General features: G+C 38.7%; 1 protein-coding gene across 1 annotated transcript; it reads left to right on the top strand.

Moving 5' to 3' along the window:
- The first annotated feature begins 709 nt into the window (after window positions 1-709).
- Window positions 710-13,693, top strand: rab38b (RAB38b, member of RAS oncogene family). Its single transcript, XM_072658744.1, has 3 exons — window positions 710-937; window positions 7,417-7,697; window positions 12,679-13,693. Exons 1-3 carry the CDS (start codon window positions 739-741, stop codon window positions 12,829-12,831), a joined length of 633 nt encoding a protein of 210 aa, XP_072514845.1. The 5' UTR covers window positions 710-738; the 3' UTR covers window positions 12,832-13,693.
- Window positions 13,694-21,309: the final 7,616 nt, after the last annotated feature.

Raw genomic sequence — 21,309 nt, 5'->3', positions numbered from 1 at the left:
GAATTGAAGTTCATTGAGTTTCGGGTCTGAATATTTATGTTGATTGAAATTTTAGTTTGTCCTTTTTAATACATTTGCTAAACGTTTTCCCTTTGCCATTATGTGGTATTGCACACAGACTGATGGGGAAAACATTTTTTTTATTATTATTTCAGAACAATTTTATTTTACATACAATTATATTACATAAAACAAGTTTAAAGTTCATTCCTTAAAACACTTCAGTTTCTGCTCTGCCCTGTCCTTTAGACTGCATTTCGACTTTACATTATTTTATATTGGTTTCAAAGGCTGTAGTTATTTTTTTTATTAACGTTTTATTACAGATATAATCTATATTTTATTACATATTTAAATGTATTATTTGACTTTATTACATATCACCTATTCACTTTTTCATTCCCTCTTTCCTCATGATGACCATCACACATGTCCCCACTACGTCAGGTGGTCTGAGCTGGCACGTGGACACTACTAAGCATTTTTAATAGTTACACAAATACACACAGCCGCCTTTAGCCTTTTCCCCCATAGACGGCTGGGGAAGGAAACGTGGCGCGCATGAGCTACTCTGACGGCCGGTCACAAGTTGGCTGAGCCCACGCCCTTCAAACACACACTCTCTCTTACACACACACATACACACACGCACGCACGCACTGCCTCAGGCGCTGCATCACAACTTTGCCCGGACTGAGTAGCATGCGCGCATAACGGCCCTGTCCACTCCATCGAGCCATGCAGAACCACCACAAAGAGCGCCTGTACAAGATCCTGGTGATCGGAGATTTAGGAGTGGGCAAGACGAGCATCATCAAGCGCTACGTTCACCAGACCTACTCCACCAACTACAGAGCCACCATTGGAGTGGACTTCGCTCTCAAAGTCCTCAACTGGGACTCGGAAACCGTGCGGTTGCAGCTGTGGGACATAGCAGGTAGGTGTGCCCCAGCAGGTAGACGCTGGGCAGCTGACTGGGAGTTCCTGCAGGAAATTCTGAGTGGACTGCCTTTGATGATGGTGTATCTCGTGTTTAACAGCTGTAGGCTATTCATTAGACCCCATAAAGGCTTAATGGTGCCACAGGATCCATAGACATACATTACTGTTCAGAAGTCTGGAATCACGGCTCATCATTTTAGTCCTATATTCTGTGATTTACTGTTCACAGTCATTTTTCAGGTGATCGGCCTCAGATCACTTTTTAAATATGAGATATTGTTAGCATATGATTAGCTGTATTCATAGTGCTGCATGTGGTTTTTAATTCAGAATAAAATTAGCAAAGTAATAAAATGTGATACATGAAGAGAATCTTGCTTAAACAATGGAACTGAAAGAAAGCAGCCGTGTTGATGTAGCACATTTTGTTGAGGTTTGACCAACAAATTATGAATGAACCATGAATCATTATTTTATGTTTCTTAATCATAAATCATAAATCTAAATGTTTTTTTTTTTTTTTTTTTTGGAAACTGGATAGTTTTCACGGCTTCTTGGTTTCTTACTATCGAATCCACCCTAAGTGAACTAAAGTCACACAGGACTTTATATATATATATATATATATATATATATATATATATTCCAAACTTTCGAATGATAGTATAAGCTTTTTATTTGTATGCCGTCTCCATCAGTGGTCTCTACTCCTGCATTCTACTCTAATAGGGTTGCATACAGTACAGAACATGGGCCTTTAAACAGTAAAGGGAGTGGAACCCTATTGGGTGGAACCTTTCACCTAGACAAAGAGCCATATATTCATGCAAAGGGTTCCTTGATTTCTCATAGTACATGGATATATTTCTAGAACACCTTATTTTGACAAAGTGGATAAAACTGGCACCACAAAACTACTCTTTATTACAGAGTCCAAATTATAGCCCAGTCCTATTTAGGAAATGTTCAGATGCACACCAAATCCAGCTCACCAGGTCCAATTAATCAAGTCAACTCTGAAACTGATGTGTTAAGTAGAGTCAGGAACTGGACTCTTCAAGATGACCACTGATCTAGACCAGTGGTACTTAGTCCAGGTCCTAGAGAACAACTGTCTTACACATTTAGAGCGTTAGAGCGGCGGAAACTGGTATTCCAGGACAAGCATTTGAAGGACCAAAAATGAAAAACACTCATCATTGTCTGAACAACCAGATGTTTAATGGCTTCAGACTCTAAACAGATAACTAAATATTTCAAACCTCACCTCCTATCATTGGAAAATCAATAGGTCCATCACCAGTAAAACCACTGAGTACTGAGTACTAAGTGTTAAGTGCAAGACACCATAACTCCCCTCACTCTCTCTAGGTGGGTAGTCAATTTAGCTGATGGAAAAGAGTAAAAGTACTCCGAGCTGTCCAGTGACACAGTGTTAGTAGCAGTTTGAAAAGATTCAGTGGCACGTCATGTGACTTAGAGAATGGGCATGGGCTAGGCTTCGCCCTCCCAGTGAAGTAAAGTAAAAATGAAATTCAACATATTTTCATATTTACTGTAAAATTTTGTTCTCCTGGGTAACTTGGTATTATTTTCTTCTCATAGAAAATCTGCCATGGATTTCTTTACAGTGGTGGTGATTAAAACCACCTACAAGTGTGTTCTGAGTGTTGATATGTAATACTGACTATAATAAAATATATGAAAAACAAATGGCAGGCATCAGGCAGTGTATTAATGAGCATTTCGTATAATAGCTGTCTGTAAGGGAGGCTTTTGACTCAGTTTTTCTGAGACAGAAATTCTGACTCAGTACTTTGTCTTGAAAATAGCATTTCACACCAAACCGCTCTGAATTACCTTCCTTAGTTCTTACCCCTAAAATTATGCGGATTATTTAAGATATGTTGACAAATTAGTGGAATTTCTTCTTTAACTAGTGGGTAGAAATGGCAGTGGCTAACATATTTAAACAAACGCATCATTTGCCATGTTCTGAAGGTAAGATTAGCAGTGAGAAATGCAATATAGCCGTATATATAACGGTATAACATTCATCACACTGTGTTTTCAGCTAATACAGAATGGATTATGCCTCATGCTGAAGTTTCCCGGAGCTTAAGACACATCCCCTACTGTATAACTCTTCAGCTGTTGCGTTAGATATGCTAATGAGCTTGTCTGTGCACCTTCCTCGTCAAATTAGCATGCTGTGCAGTTTGATTTGCATGGCGACTGCAGTTCTAGACTAATAAAGAGCAGCTTTATTTGACATTCCGACGTGAATCACCAGGTAAAGGAATCCTCAGACTACTGGTGCCTTCCTCCTCCAGAATGCCATTTTAATCATCCAGATCCAGTCTCACGTGTTATGCACGGCAGCCACCCACCTCTGCTTCTCTCTCTCTCTCTCTCTCTCTCTCTCTCTCACACACACACACACACACACACACACACACACACACACACACACACACACACACACTCGCTCAGAACCCAGACTCACTTCCCCACGTGGAAGGTATGCGTGCAATCATATGAGAACTGGTCTCATGTGAGTAAGATTTAGAGGCAAATCACAGGGGAGTCATTGTGGAAAAAATCGGTGTAAACAAACCACAGAAAAGACTGGGCTTCATTCCTATCCAAGCTGCATCTGCCGCCCCCTAGAAAAGACCTCCAGATCTCCATGAAAAGAGGGGTTTAAGATACTGCACTATGTTACAATAGGTGGTAGCAGTACTACCACCAGCTGGTTGTTAAATATCCAGCACATTTATTATGAATGTAGGCCATACAGAAAACATGTCTAGAGGTCAGAAACATCAACAAATTGCTCATTATTTTTAGTAGCACTACAAATTTGGTGTGAACTTTTCATAAATATGACTGATGACTGGGCTATAATTTGGACTCTGGAGCCCAGAGTAGTTTTGTGGTGCCAATTTGATCCACTTTGTCCAAATCAAGGTGCTCAAACCTATAAAGCTCCAGAAATATATCCATGTAGAACTATGAAAACTCATGGAAACATATGCATGCATATATGGTGCTTGGCCTTGTTGAAGGGTTCTTCACATTGGAGGAAATTCCTTTAAAAAATGAGTAACACATAAAAGAGTTCCACCCTGTTAGAGTAGAATGCAGGGACAGAGACCACTGGTGGAGACGGCATACAAATAAAGAGCTTATACTACCATTCAAAAGTTTGGGATCACTGTTCAAAAGTATGGAATATACAAGTATATGTGTAACTTTAGATCAATTAGGACTGATTCAATGAGTATGAAAATATGAAGCAATGAAAGCTATCTTCTATGAAAGCTATTTAAAAAAAAAAAACAACAACAGGTGTTTCATGATTCAACGATTCATGATTCAAAAGTGTCAAGTTGATCATACATGAACAAATTGTGCTGCATTTTAAATCATCTGCATCACATTATTCATATTTAACTCTGCATTAAACTGACTTGATATGTACGTGATCCAACAAAGACTAAATGTATAGATTTTTATTTTGTGTCAAATATTCTACCTGAAAATGAATATACACTGATCAGCCATAACATTAATACCCCTGACGGGTGAACTGAATAACATTGATGATCTGGTTCTGAGCAGTAGTTGAGCAACAACAGTCAGGTTGTGAAGTTGATGCGCCGGAAGCAGAAAAAATGGGCAAGTGTAAGAATATGAGCCACTTTGGCAAGAACCAAATTGTGATGGATAGATGACTAAGTTAAAGCATCTGGCAGGTGTTGTGGGGTGTTCCTGGGTTATACAGTGGTCAGTACCAAACAAAAGTGCTCCAAGTTTCCTGAATGCCCTTTGAATGATGCTATATAAGAACCACTACCCAATAGAACTTTCAGTAAATTTTTATTTCTGTAAATGAGTTCTGAAAGTGTGAAGAACCCTTCCAAAGTTCTATACAGTCATTAGATGTGTTTCCTAGAATCGCATGTCTAAGCACAGAACTATTTAGGAACTTTTGTTTGTAAAAGTATAGGCTTTAGCTTTTTAGACTATTTGGGAGCTTCAGACTAAATTGAATCCAACTACTCTTCATTGCTGGACACTTTTTTAATTATCACTGCATTGCTGACTTCTGTGCTTATTTGCAGACTAAGCAGCAGTTTCACTGTCTCATAGCTGTCACATAGCTGAACTAGACTGCCAGAAATCCTCCAGACTCTGTCCTTTCTTGAACCGTAACTAGCTGACTGCATTCAGAAACATCCTCTTGTTAGCAATCTTAATAATGACCAAAAATAGCTGGGCAGCGTTGTGCAGCTTGGGGCCTCTGAACTTATTTGCTTGTTTTCTTTAGTCGTCAGTCATTGATTTTGGGAAATTGAATCTTGGGGTATAATGATACTCACGTGACTTTTAATATATGGCTTCTAAAAAGGAGCAAGTAAGTGGCATAATGTAATTGTTAATAATTGTAAAACTAAGGGCTTTCCAACTGTAGTGTAGAGTAGTTAAACAAATCACATTAAATTTTAATTAAATACAATTTTAATACCTTTAAGATTGCTTCCAATCTGCATTGTGTTGTTTTAAAATAATGACAGGATATTGTCTGATACTATCATCCCAGTCAAGTCATCTTTATGGTAATGTAAACCTTATCAGCACAAGCTAATCACTATGAAAACACTGGAACTAGCCAGTTTGAACAAATGAGTGGCAAGATTAGCAAGATAAGCAGATCAGATAGGCTACAATGATGTCTTACTCAACATTTATAGAGATGAGGAAGGATTAGATCTCATTAATGACATAAACATGATGATTGGATGATAAGAGGCCCTACTGGCAAACCGTGGCTGTTAAAGCTAGGCCTTACGTAAAGGCCATAAATGTCAAAAGTTTGTCAAAAAAGACAAAGAATATGATAGCACACATTATTATGTTGTTGATTGGCTGCAGAAGGTTTTTTGTCAAGCTTATAAAACACAAGCCAATAGACATGTTACCTTGGTTGTATGGACCTAGACAAACATTAATATTTCAGTATTTCAACCCCTTCTGAGTGGATATTTGCCATTAAATTCATTGGTAAAATGTGTTCTATGATCCTGTTTATTTATTTGATATTTAAAGAGTATGATCTAATAAAGTCCACAATTGTTAACAAGGAAATTCATGAGTAGCACGTGTCATACATCAGTTGCATTCTGCAGTCTGCAATCTCACTCAGAAAGTAGCACAGTACACCCAACAATAAAGGCAGCTATAAAGGGAATATTGCCCAAGTCTGAGTGTATCTCCAGTGAGATATTTGCTTCAACTGAGTTAAAACAATGATACAATAACAATAACAGTAACATCAATTCTTATAGACATTAAATACAACATGCATAACATTGATGTCACACAAAACCTTGTATCTCTGAAATTACAATTTTTCAGGAGAAGGAAAAAAAGGTAAGTCGGGGTAAAAAGATTTTATACTGTCATTTTGGAGCATTTCTATTGGTCCATTCATCATGTAATCTTGATACAACTGCCGAATTAAATATTTGAGAAGGTTTTTTGTGCGACAGCAACAATAATAATTATACATTTGTGCCTAGTTGTGATTTTTTACATATAATAATGAGAATATAACAGCTTTTCTTTTATTCATGGTTAGTGGTGGGTTCAAGCCATTTATTACTACACAATTGTTTTTGCCCTTTTTAAATCATAATGACAACAGAAATTACCCAAATGACCCTGATCAAACATTTACAAACTGTGGATGTTTTGGCATGATAAGATACACACATTTAAGTTAACACATACAGGTTTAAATGACAGACCCCTGCATGTTTCATGATGTTGTTGGATTATGAGATATGGGGAAAGCAAAAGAATTTGTAAAGGAGGAGAACATAGCTGAACATAAAACAGAAAAATGATCTAAAAAGATATTCAATGAATTGAGAATGCCTATCAGAAGTGTTTAAACTCTAATTAAGAAGTGGAAAATGAGGGATTCTGTTTAGTTTGGGATGCAAAGAAAAACCTACAAATAACATTAGCTGACATACAGGACACTCCGCCAGGGTATGCCAGGGTAAACTTTTGACCTCAACTGTATATACAGAAATGTTTCTGATTTTGTCAATGTCCAGCCAAACTGGAGACATAATTGATGATGATACTAATGATTGATTTGTTAAATGGCTCCTATCTGCAAGTCATGTTCTGTATCTCCTAGTGTTTTGTCCTGCTCCCAAAACATCTGATCCAACTAATCATCTAATTAACAAGCCCTTCCTGAGTTTATGTGTATGCTGGGGCAGTGAGACAAAAACCTGAGCAGGGCAGGGAATACCTAAGAACCAAAGAGTTGGAAACTTTTGAGTTAGTGTGTAGTTATCAAAATAGCTGTATCTGCAACATTAGCTAAGCTACTGTAATCTAGTTTAACGCTCTGTCTACCTTTTCTCTTTTGTCTCTTTCCCTGCTGGGGGGAAGGCCAGGAGCGCTTTGGGAACATGACACGAGTTTACTACAGAGAGGCCATGGGGGCGTTCATTGTTTTCGATGTCACCAGGCCCACGACCTTAGAAGCAGTCACCAAATGGAAGGAGGATCTGGACTCTAAATTGACGCTGGCCAATGGCAAAAGCATTGCCACTGTGCTGCTGGCCAACAAGTGTGACCAAAGCAGAGACGTTGTGACTAATAACGGCCTCAAGATGGACCAGTTCTGCCAAGAGAATGGAATTGTTGGATGGTTTGAAACCTCAGCTAAGGTAAGATGTTTTTTAAATGGATAGATTTTGAAACCTGACTGAAAAAAAAGCCACAAGCTATCGTACAATACTGAAGAAGATCACATTTGACTGCACACTTCAGTTGAATTCCTCAGTAATGTGTCGAGTTGTTACAATCATCTCATCACAGAATGAAGTTTGACAGTCATTTTGTTTGGTAGTCATAGCCTACTGTTGACAAGCTACATTGCTAGGTAGAAGAATCTTTATTGAGCTTCCAATTACAAAAACGTCTAACAAAACTCTGTAAGATCTACTTGTGTTTAATGCTTACATTTTTTTATAACTAGATTCATTAGACGCTTGTTATTAATTTTATACCTAGGTTTGTTAGTGTGATGGCAATGCCAACCTTTTCTTTTTCAATACAAATATTAAAATCCGCTAAGCTTAACTTCACCCAAGTTAAGCTTCTAAGAGTAGGTTATTATACCACAAGTACTCAAACATGCTACAACCCCATAAGAAATAACAGACAGCTTACAGCATCACACAGTGAGAGTGTTTGTTGTTTCAGGTTAGATTGCTCACAGGATTGGATTGCATTCATGCTTTTTTTCTTCCAATATCTGATCCAGCATTTTCTGCTGTTATCTGCCTGACACTGATGCCCATCAATACTGATCTGCAATCTCTACTTGTTGTTTTTTTTTTTTTCATTATATTATAGCCAGTTACCAACAATAGATTTACCAAAGCACAGAGCAGAAAATTCTTCCAAATTTCATCAAGCCCATTCCCACCAGCTACAGCACTAAATGTAAATCTAAATGTAATAATCAGTCCATGCAGCAAATGGCAGGAGACACTTTTTAAAGAAAATAAGCCAGTATTTTAATATTTAAATCATCTTCTAATCAGATCAGATATTTGTGTTTCTATTAATAATACAGGCACATCATTTAGGTAAGATGCGCTGCTAATTAATACAGACATTATTGTTAATTTTGACATACTGCTGGCAAAAACAGGTGATTGGTTCTTCTCTATCTGGTGGGCTTTCAGATGAATCTCATTGTCCTTGTGCTGAGATTGAATATGGACTGTTCCATATTAAATGGAGCAACAGAAAGTGAGGCATCTTCACTTACCTCCCAAGTTACAGATTTGTTCTATGGGATGTTGATAAATGTACACGCATTGGATCAGGCCTTCATCTTAGGATGATTTTGGAGAAGACTGTGAGAGAGGGGAGAGAGTTTGGGCTGAGGCTAAAGTGGCGTTTGCTTTGTGGTAGGAAACCAAGTCACCTCCTGATGTGTTAAGTCAGGAATCATAGATGACAGGGTTAAAGGGGCGGTGATGGAGTGGTGGAGGGTTGTGCAGACTTGTTATAGACGTGTGGACAAGGTCAGGATGGAATGTATAGGACGTTAGATTAGGGAGGAGTGGCTTCAGGCATGTTCCTCCTCCCAAAATTCAATTGTTTCATTACTCATAAACCCTGGTCTGCCACAGAACAGGTGATGCTGTACCCACTGAGCTACACTAACTAACAACTACTTCCTGCATGTTCCTCACTGCTGTGCACAGACCATATAGACTGAATTTATATGCTTGAAAATAGATGGGAAATCTTCATGATGTGTGGTACAAAAAGCCAAAGCTTTTTTTCTGTCTCCTTCTTGAATTGGCATTCTCATGCCACCTGCCTGTGCCACTCGTTTCTTTCAGTATTATCATTAATACTGTACAACACATGTTCGATCTAGTAAAATCTGACGATATTTCATGTTCTGGTAAGTAAAGATAACTACACCATATAGACAAAAATATTGGGACATCTGCTCATTGATAATTCACAGCTTCTGAATCCAAAGGGTTTATCCTGCATTTGTTGGAGTAACAGTCTCTACTGCTTTCTACCAGATTTTGGAGCACTGCTATAAGGATTTAAATGCATTCAGTGACAAGGGTGTTAGTGAGGTCAGGATGTTGGATGATCACCAACCCACGTCATCCCCATATTGGACGGAGCACCATCATTCCAGAGATCACAGTTTCACTGCTCCACAGCTCAATGCTAGGGGGCTTTACACCCCTCTAGCCTATGCTTTGAATTAGCCAATAGCAAACAGCCAATAGATTAATGTTTATCTACTCCAGAGAGTCTTATTCTATTGGCTATACATCTCTACTAGACAAGCTGCGTGTGTCTGTGTGTGCACATCTGTATCAGCAATGGGTGCAACTTAAAATAGTTAAATGCATTTATTAAAAGGGGTGTCCACAAACATTTGGACATGCAGCGTACATCATTGGTTGTAGTGTGAAGCATTAGGCAATTATGCCATATTCATAAGGAACATCGTGGCGGACAGTTTCAGTGTTCTAGATCTAGAATTTTTTTTTTTTATCTGACTATTCATCTGTTCAGTCTCCCACACAGAAATAGGTCTCACATCAGGAAAGGCTAATGAACCCCATGTAGTCAGCTCAGGCCCTAATGAGATGTCAGGTGCCCAGGACCAGGGGATCATGAGGAAACATGCATTATGAGCTACGTTTGAAGACCTCTAATTAAATGCCCATGAATATTCAGGACCTAATTACACCTGACAGTCACACCGACCAGTTGCCTAGGGACAGGGAACAGGTCCAGCGCTCACTCGAGGGCTCTCTCATTAAATCTAATGAAGACGTTCTAAAAGGATGAGCTTATTTATTTCATTATTTATTTGTTTCAATTCAACACCTTTGTTCCGTTCATCATGCCGCAAAGCGGGGAGCCCGAACTGTTTTAAATGTACCCTCGCCTGGTACAATTCCACGCCTTTTAATAATTCACAATGACTCCCGACCTAGTTCTGGGAGAGCGGAGATCAAAGAAAGGCCTGCTATCGGCTTATGATCAAAAGTGGTGGAAACAATCAGATACTAGTGCCGTGGGTGAGTGCTTGTACCGCCCCATGCTGTTCGGTGCACTTTTATGCGTATAATTGGTCAGAAAATTTTGAGCATGCACTACTTTTTCTAAACCCGCAAACTGGAAACGCCTCATTTCTAGATTCCAGTCACTAAAATTCAGCTATCCATAAGGTCGTAAAGTCATAGAGCAATGTGACTGGTATGATGCTGCATGTGACTTGATTTACATAACGTGTTTGGACCACATCTCCAAACATGACATTGCCAAGGATGCCAAGGATCACATGATTAGTGCCATGCACTAGGAGTGCAGCAGTACTTTCAGCCATCAATTCGGTTCTGAAACAGGTGGTTTAATTTGACGTACAGTAGCTGAGACATGATTTTAGCTGAAGCTGTTTTGTATGACATCTTAAACCTGACATTATGGCCGGAGGAACTAGTGTAGCCCAACAGCTGTTTCTATAACTAAATCTCATCTGCTAGGTACAACAAATATGGTATTAATGTAGGAGGTTACCCAGCCAGTAAACAGATTAAATTAGGTGTGTGAATTCTAGTACACTTGCTGTGGTTTGCATTACAGAATCCATAAATGAATTGATGAGTACCAGGTACAGGCCTAGAACAGTGCAAATGAGTTTCCTACTACTTGTATAGCATGCTTGCTGCAGTGGGATACTGCTGCGTTTAGTGTGGTAGAAAGCTATTGAAAGCCAATGACCTAAAAATCATAATTATATAGATTGTAAAATATGACTACTTCACCACTTATGTTGTGTCCATGTGTATGCAAAGGCTATTTCCTCTCTTAACACATTCAAACAGCGCCAGCAACATTGCTGCCAAATCAAGCAGGATCCACCTAATTAGCTTCTCAGGCTACATTCTAATTATGTTTTAGTAATATTTTTTCATCATCTTAAACTTTCAAATATGTTTAATTTAATTCTGAAGCATTAAATTATTCAAACCCACTGCAAATTAGCTTTTTCTTTGAGCTGTTTGCAATAAACCAATCAAAAAAGAACAAATTAAAAAGCTCAAAACAAGTAATATAACTTGCTTTCTACAAATTCAACACAACATGTCACTTTTAATGACGACTGCAGTCTCAGAATTATTCAATTATATATCCCTTCTAAGAGCACACATTTGCAAATCAGGTGGCGAATCAAGGGCTTCATGAGTTGCATTAGGTTTGTTTGGCTAGGGGTGTGTCGACTGTGATGTTTGAATGCATGTTAGAAATATGTCGAAATATTTCTGAAAAAGAGATCACTGTCTTGTATAAACAAGGACAAGGATACGAAAAGAGAGCAATGGCATTGACTGTTTCTAGAGATACAGCTGAAAGCAGAGTTCATAAGTTTAAAGTTTAGAGAACACTGGCTACACTACCTGGACATGGCAGAGAAAGGAAGGTATGACTAGCTGCCACCATATTCCTGAGGAGGCAGGTGGCAAAAAGATGATCTGCTGCTTGATTTGGTAGCCGCAGGCACTGTCACAGTTGCCTGACGAGAACCCCACAGAAAATCCATAAGGAACAGGGCTAAGATTCCTCAGGGATGCTGCCAGAAACTGGTGTCTGTATATGCATCACATTTAGCAGCAATAACAGCAAAAGGGTGCTCTACCAAATACTAAAGATGCTTGTCATGAAGGGGCATTAATTCTGAGACTGCAGTGGCATTTTGTGTTGAATTTGGAGAAAGCACTTGTTCTATTAGCTGTGTTTAGATGTGTATATTGGTCTTGTTTTATTGGTTTACTGCAAACAGCTAAAAGCTTCTTCATTTTGCTAATAAACCTCATTTGCAATTAGGATTGAATCATTTAGATTGTAACTGTGACTAAGAGCTAAATTGCAGAAAATATTCTATGGCATGAGAAGTAAACCATATATTCATTCATGTAGCATGTATGTATACACAGCAGCTGACCTTTACATTGTGTGAATGGTTTATAAATGGACCAATAAAATTGTTCTCTTTATGTTAATTTCCTTTAAAAAGAATCTTTTGGCCTTATTATGTAAAGGTATTTCTTTGGTCAGCTGTCTCACGCTCTTTCTCCCTCACTGTTGTAGGAAAATGTCAATATCAACGAAGCTGCAAACTTCCTGGTAAAACACATCATTGCTAGTGAGAACGATATCCTCAAATCCGTGGTTCCGGACACCATCTCGCCCCAGCTGGCCCCGACCAAAGAGATGAGCTGCTCCGGGTGTTTTAAGCCCTAGCAGAAGAGGAAACCGCACCAAAGAACAGCCAAGAACAGCCAAGAACAGCAGAGGACAATGGCAGGACTGAGGGATTCACTGCCTGTTTCCCTTCTGCCTACATTCTCTCTGTTCACACAAGACCCAAACAGGACAGCAAGGACCACTGTGTATATATGTGTCCATTTGTGTGTATGTGTGGGTGTGTGTGTGTGCGTGCATGTGTGTCTGTGTGTGTGAGTGTGTGGGTGGATGTGTGTGGATAAATGGAACACAAAAAGGAGTCCAATTATGTATGAATAGGTACTTCAGTGATTTCAGTGTTCTTGGTTATTTATGTGCAAGTCTGTGTTTGCACGAGCAGAATGTAAACATTGTCCACTTCATTAGAAGCACCTGCCTTGATTTTTTACTCACTGGTCACTTTATGAAATTCCTTATAAGGTGTACAGTCACTGACTAACCCATTTTGCACATTATTAGCCACCCTCTATCCATATAATGGCCAGTTTTTTGACCAGGCGACCACTGATGGCCAGCACAGGTTTTCCACATACCTTTCATCAGTGTCACTGCTGGGTTAAGAGTGGTCAACTCCATACATGTCCAGTCAAGAGTGTCTCTGTGCTCAGAAACTAATCCCTAAAAAAAGGGGAAAAGAGGATGGGTAACACAAACTGTGGTTATAGTCAAATGGGCTACAGTCTCTAACTGCACACCAGCAAGGTGGAGCTACAAGTTAGGTGTTTCTAATAAATTGGGCAGTGGATGTATGTTTCAACTGTTCAACACTACAGGCCAAAAGTGTGGAAGCAAGCAGAGCTTTCTCAAAGTTTCAACAATATTTTACAGCAATGACTGTAGAAAACATGGACGCCGTGGTTCCATTCCCTTCCGTTCTATAGAAAGGAAGCCGAAACTGTCTGCCATGTTGTCAAATTTGCAACCAGAGTCTGTAGCCAGACTCACCTACATATTTGATAGACCCGCCCACTTCTCCTAGACCGAATGTGTCTTATGCTGCGTTCCAGTGCTCATATGATAGTTGTATATATATATACTTGTAATTTTATATTGTATATATAAAGTTAGTCAGCTGCACGTAAAAATGATTAAAAACTGAATTCAAAAACATGGAAAAGATAAAAGGTCGCACTATACGGCAAATCTTGTTAATGCGCATATTATCTAGAAGTCTCACTATAGTTTCCCACTTGTAAATAAGACTTCATGGTCTGTTTGAGTGCAGTTTACAAGTGCTACAAACAGTTTCCCAGTTTCCGAGAGCATTTGGACACAGCATCAGACCGCCTTCATTGAGCTTTCAGCACAGAAGCAACACAGATTTTACCCTGGACACCCAGTTTGTCTGGTAAATGTAATGTTTCAACAGGTCCTACAGACACGGTCTTCCAACCAAGGCTGTCAATCATTTCATTCCTAAGTTTAACCCTGCCTTCTTACGATATAGCAGAAAACTGATTTCTGGGGGAAAATAAAACATGTGCCAGTATTAGCACAGGGGAAAGTAGCTGTTGGAATCAGACACTGGAGATGGAAAGTTTACAGTTTAGAGGAGAAAAATGAGAAACATGTGTGGAGCTACACATCAACCAGCCAGCAAAGACGCTAGACCTGTGGTTGCTTTACGTTTGAGAGAGGCGCTGTTTTATCTTCTGTATTTTCTACAGTCATTGTTTTACGGTCAAGGACAATTTTTGTACAAAACAACACAATTATATTGTCGCTGTGCTGCAAAAGCCTCATATCTTTTTCCATATATTTTTCGGACAGTTTTTCTTTGGCTTGTGTCAAGTGGTATGACCATTCCATAATGAATTTACCAATGGAAATGACCGAAAACCCAAAATGTCGTGGAATAAAATCTTTTTTGCATTGAGTTTTGAGGGTTGGAGGGTTTTTTCCTTCTGTAAAAGTTGCAGTTTTGGAGATTTGTTTTATTTTTTATTTTAGGACTTCTATATATATTAAATCTTACAATCTGATAAATATCAATTAGCATTGTAATTGCTAACAGAATTATACATAACATACTACTTACTGTATGTTATCCTTTCTATTTGTGCCTTTATACATTTTTTTTTATTCCCATTGCTTCCAGACTTGTGGCCTTGATAGTAGAGTGGGCAATATGGCCAAAATATTGCGATACTTGAAGCTGATTTGCCAATACATAACACTCATCACTGTCTTTTCTTGATAAGTTTTATCAGACAAAACAGCATGAGGCTGTGCCATCAAAAACTAAAAGTACATGGATTTTTGTATATTACATACTGTGCTGCACTAAAGCCAATTAAACATGACTAATTTATACTCTTAATGAAGCATGCATTAAGACTTTTTTTTCAAGTGCTGACGGTATCCACAGTATTCTCCGAATGGCATATTAATACATAACTTATTATGACCACAAAAACAACAAAAAAACACCCCTTACTTCATATTGCTTATTCTGCCTTCAGATAATTCCTGAACACAGGCAAGACACACACAGGCCGCTCAGGACAGTAGATCTTCAGTGCAGCTCACACATGTTTAAATGCATTAATGCTGTGATGAGCATTAGGTCATTTACAAGGCTTCATAAATTTCAGCCAACTTTTAACATTTTCATTATCTGCATTTAGCTGACGTTCTTATCCAGAGCGACTTACAAGGTTACTCATATTACAGAGGTGGGCCAACGTAGTGTTAAGAGTCTTGCCCAGGGACTCTTATTGGTGTAGCGCAGCATAGCCACCCAAACTGGGAATCGAACCCCAGTGTCTCACATGGTGTGGTAGCTTACTGGCCAGTAGTGGTGTTATCTGTTGCGCCACACCAACCACAATCTGTCAGGTTTTTATTCTTTTACCTTCAGTTACAGGAGGTTAGATGAGGTCTTAATCTCTATGATGAAGCAAGAAAACACAGACGCAAACGACAAACATGAGCATATGAGTAAATATGCCAACTTAATCCCCAATCGCCGCTGGTTTTTGCCCTCCCTCTCCCTCTCCCTCTCCCTCCACCACTCGTTTCCATCTATTTTCTGCTCTCTTCTATCTCTCTTTCTTTTGCGCTCTTGCTCACTCTTTCTCCCTCACCCTCCGCAGTGATTCACTGTCTGACTCACTGACATTATATAAATCTCCCATGAATCCTCTCTTCAGCACTCACTTTTGTTGGGATATTTTAACATGGATATTGATCTGAATTCCTCTCTGCTTCGTAGCCTCGCTGGGCGCCAACACGTTGCACTTCGTATTTGATATTAGCCCATTGTTGTCTGCATGGGAGGTGTTATATAATTAGGAACCACACCATTAGGAATGTCTGGGACTTTGTAGGAGCAAACAGAATGCTCGGCGTAAGGTGTTACATGGTTTTGAAGTGGAGGAAACGTGTAAAAAAGTGGCTTTTGGTTTTATTTTGGGATGCTAAATGTGGCCTGACCTGTTCTAATCTGCCAAAAATTAAACAAATGTGTTTTCTAATAAGACACTGTGTTTATTAATGCTGTATATTTGCAATATGTACACAGTTTTTATTTGGGGGGGGGGTTAGAAGTAAGAAATATCATATATAAGAAAATATGTTTTGAACAAAAAATTTGTCTCAGATTTTTTGTCTTTGTAATATGGCTTCTGAATTGACACAGACAGAATCTAGTCGGGTCTCGTTATATGGTACAGTCAGGAAAGGGTTCGGGGTATAGATTTGTATAGCTTTCAATGTGATGCTTCTGAATATGGAACAGTGCAGAAGAACATGCTGAACTTGCTTTTGTACATCAACACAAGCAGAGAAGCTCTTGTGGGAATGGAAGGAAGAGTTGACAGCAGTATGTTGGTGGAATTGCGCTGTGTTTTTTAGCATATTACTCATATTCTGCCCAAGTCCTCTGGTATCTCCATGACAACTGCTGAGCACAGATGTATAAAAGCTTGTTTTCTCTGAAGGTTGCAGCTTCTGCAAGATCTGCCTAGTCTTTCTGACAACCTGTACATAGTTACAGCTTTCACAGTTACCACAAATGTAGGCAATTATCCAAGACCTGTTTAGTGTATTATGTTTGCTTCTTTAGTATTACACTGGAGCTATGCGGAGATTCGACTTTATTGTCATTACACATGTACAAGTACAAGGAAACGGAATGCAGTTTTGGCATCTAACCAGAACTGCAATTAGCAACAAGTGTACAATAGATTCAGTATACAGAGAAAATAGAGATATGGACAAATATACATGTGAATATATTATAAAAGGTATTGTAGACATAATATACATATGTCAAGCTGTCATCAAAAAATGATGAAAAGGGCTGTCAAAGACAAACCAACAAATGCGTAGCATAATATTTTCACCCAGCTAATATTGCTGTCTGTTCTATCGCTTATTTCACCTCAGACCTTTTAGCTTGAAAACAGTGTGTATAGAGAGTTCATTAACTGATGATAAATGTGTAAATTCTCTAATATTGAAAGATAATCAAATGTAATCAATGTGAGTAGAGTTTGCTCCTTTGCTGCACAGTAGAAATGTGCACCATCACTCTACAGTCTGCTAAATTTTCTTTTTGCAGTTACATGGGGTTTTGATTTGACTGTCTAGCAATCCTCTGAATGTTTCCTTGGTGTTCCAGACCTCAATATGACCTCCAAGGTTCCTGTTAGCTGCTATTTCTTAATAACATTGCGCAATGAGAAAATGGCAAAATAAAAAATGCTCTGCTATCTTCTTATATTCTTCTCATGCTTTGTGGGCATTGATTATTTTAACCTCTTGAGACCCTGCATCCTCATATGGGGACATTACAGTTCTGCTTCTCTGCACCATGATACTTTTCATTTTTAAAAACTTTGACCCTTTGGACTCAAAGTTGTGTTTTTGCGTATTTTCTACAGTCATTGTTTTACGGCAGGGACGATTTATGTACAAAACACAATTATATTGTCGCTGTCCTGCAAAAGCCTCATATGTTTTTCCATATATTTTTCTTTGGCTTGTGTCAGGTGGTTTGACCATTCCATAATGAATTTACCAATAGAAATGACCCAAAACTACATTGACTTGCTTTGAAAGTTGACCTTCAAGGTTCCTGTTAGCTGCTATTTCTTAATAACATTGCGCAATGAAAAAATGGCTAAATACAAAATGCTCTGCTATCTTTGTGGGCATTGATTATTTTAACCTCTTGAGACCCTGTATCCTCATTACAGTTCTGCTTCTCTGCACCATGATACTTCATTTTTTCAAACTTTGACCCTTTCGACTCATATGAGGACAGTTTTTATACTTGTTAGGTCCTACTAATCCCAAATATGAGAAATTAAAAATGCACACCAAGCAAAAGTCTCATGCCCATGGCTGCTAATTGTTGGGCCAAGGGTTGAAAAGTATTTATAAGGCTTTGAAATGTACATCATCTGGCCTTTCCTAACGATCTGTAAGTAACCTATAGCCCTAACAAAGTGACAATGTTTTGAGACCTTAGTAAAAGTTATGAGAGCTCAAATCCTTTGGGGTGTCCAAACCTTTTGCACTCACAAATTGTGCAAACAAATATTACACTAATTTTAAAACATTATGCACGTGGATGACCAGATTCATCTTCCAGTCACCTAAGTATTCACATTTATAGAAATTTGAATCAGGGTGCCATTCCACAGTAGCATTAAAATCACCAATCCTGTAAGACAGTTATATCCATGCTCTCCTCACAAATTGCACAACCACATTCTACTGTGTGGACATGTAAGATTCTTGTTTATGGCTGAGGTGAAGTATTCCCTGATCAGAGACCCATAGCATCCCATTAGCATCCACATGACTCTACCCTGCTTTTTTTCTTTCAGGAATCAGATTTGACTCTGCCAAGTTCACCACAGGTTACCCGGTAAACAGTCTTCTGCCAGTCATATGAGACCCATTAGAGTGCACACAGAGGCATATAGCACAGCTAAGGCTATGAAAAGAGAGACAACACTGGGATTTGCACATAAAGACAGAAAGTCAGGGGAAAAGGAACATATTAAGGTTGATAAATGGTCCTTGGCTTGACTTTACACTGAAAGAAACTGCTGTAAACCTCCGGCTGAAACTCCGGCTTCTTGTCAAACAGCTGGATCTTTTCGAATCATACTGGGAAAGTGAAAGGTTTCTGAAGTATATTAGCATATAGAAAAAAGAAACTCAGTTTATACCCAGAGTACCTAATGTGGGCATGCCGCCAACCACAAAATATGGACACAACTGAAGAGGTCTATTGTAGCACTGGGGCCGAGCCTCACATAATTCCTTATGACATGTCGCTCTCATCCTGAAGATATGTCTGAATGCTTTTTGGATATTTTATATTTCCAACCATTTGATAATGTCTAATGTTTGTAGCTACTTCATGTCATGATCAGATGCTGAGCTTTTGTCAGCTGTGCAGTTTGAAAGTTTGACTGTTTATTCTAAATATCCTTAGCTAGTTTGTATCGGCTAGGATCCAAAAAAAATACCTCTAAACTTAAACGCTACTGAATATAAATATTATAATATATATATAATATAAACAAGGTTTAAATCTGATGCTGGCAGCTACTGGCATAGATCATTAGAGAGAGTTCTGTGCATGGAAGTGACATATTGTGAACCTCAATCGCTGTTTTCTCCTGTTTGAAAAGCAAAACCCATGGAATATACAACCCCAAAATGCACATACACCAAGCCCACCAGCGAAAGGTAAATGCAAAGGCTACTGCAGGAGAAAGAGGAAGCAAAGCTCAATGCTTACGTAGGAGTGATGAGCAATATGGTAGAATTATTCAGCCAGGAAGTTATTTCTCAAATTTCAGTTGAAATATCAAATTTGACTGACATGATATTCCTATTAGACACAGCACTTTACACGGTGCTTAATCACAATATTTAAAGACATTTTCACAATACACAATATTTCTAAAAAATGTTGGACTCGTGCACCAGTAATGACAGATTCTTTACATTTAAATACGCTCCAAGCTCTGATGTTATCCACAATATGCTCAGGAAAGTATCTGTAAGTATGTTTAAGTGTCTCACCATAGCAAAATTCATCACTGTACAAAAAAAAAAAAATGTCATCTTGCCGTAATCTTTAAGTTTACGCTAGCTGACTAGGTGAAGCATTGTTTTGAAAAAGGCTGAACTGAGGAACAACTGCTACAAGTAGGTGTGTGGTGTTAGCTGTGATGAGGTCTGTAAGAAGTCTGCAGACAATCACGGATCAAGGAGAGCCATGAGGGACATGAGAGAGCCGGTGAAACCTGGGTGCCAGGCTAAAAGCTAATCCTTTGAGACCATACTGCAATCTTTTTATAAGCTAACCAAACGCTGCACTGAGAGGACACAGAGAGGACAGCAACACTAACCTGTAATACTTACGATTATTAACAAAAAATAATGCCATTGTTCTTGTTACAGGTCTGAAAGCAATGCTAGGGTATGCAATGCTATGCTATCACACTAACCAATATCACATCCTTACTATTTACATATCAAAAGGGTCTGCAGCTCATATAGTGCATTCACATGGTAAATAGCTTAATATGGTTGTAATTAATAGCTTAATGATACTATGGGCTTTAAAAAAAAGAGCTGTGGATGGCAAATACAACATTTCACATATATTGTTATTTTTTCTTTAAACAATAAAGGTAAACAATAAGTGTAAATTGACATGTATGGCTGTAATCTGCACAGTTGAGTTCTATTGTACTATTAAGTAATATTCTGTAAATAATATTCATACCCATACACTATGTGCAGAATTATTAGGCAAATGAGTATTTTGATCACATCATCCTTTTTATACATGTTGTCCTACTCCAAGCTCTATAGGCTTGAAAGCCAACTACCAATCAGGTAAATCAGGTGATGTGCGTCTCTGTAATGAGAAGGGGTGTGGTATAATGACATCAACACCCTATATAAGGTGTGCTTAATTATTAGGCAACTTCCTTTCCTTTGGCAAAATGGGTCAGAAGAGAGATTTGACGGACTCTGAAAAGTCAAAAATTGTGAGATGTCTTGCAGAGGGATGCAGCAGTCTTGAAATTGCCAAACTTTTGAAGCGTGATCACCGAACAATCAAGCGTTTCATGGCAAATAGCCAACAGGGTCGCAAGAAACGTGTTGAAAAAAAGGTGCAAAATAACTGCCCATGAATTGAGGAAAATCAAGCGTGAAGCTGCCAAGATGCCATTTGCCACCAGTTTTGCCACATTTCAGAGCTGCAATGTTACTGGAGTATCAAAAAGCACAAGGTGTGCGATACTCAGGGACATGGCCAAGGTAAGGAAGGCTGAAAAATGACCACCTTTGAACAAGAAACATAAGATAAAACGTCAAGACTGGGTCAAGAAATATCTTAAGACTGATTTTTCTAAGGTTTTATGGACTGATGAAATGCGAGTGACTCCTGATGGGCCAGATGGATGGGCCCGAGGCTGGATCAGTAAAGAGCAG

Source organism: Salminus brasiliensis, chromosome 16, assembly GCF_030463535.1.
Source record: "Salminus brasiliensis chromosome 16, fSalBra1.hap2, whole genome shotgun sequence".
NCBI lineage: Eukaryota > Metazoa > Chordata > Actinopteri > Characiformes > Bryconidae > Salminus > Salminus brasiliensis.
This window is presented reverse-complemented; position numbering and strand designations above follow the sequence as displayed.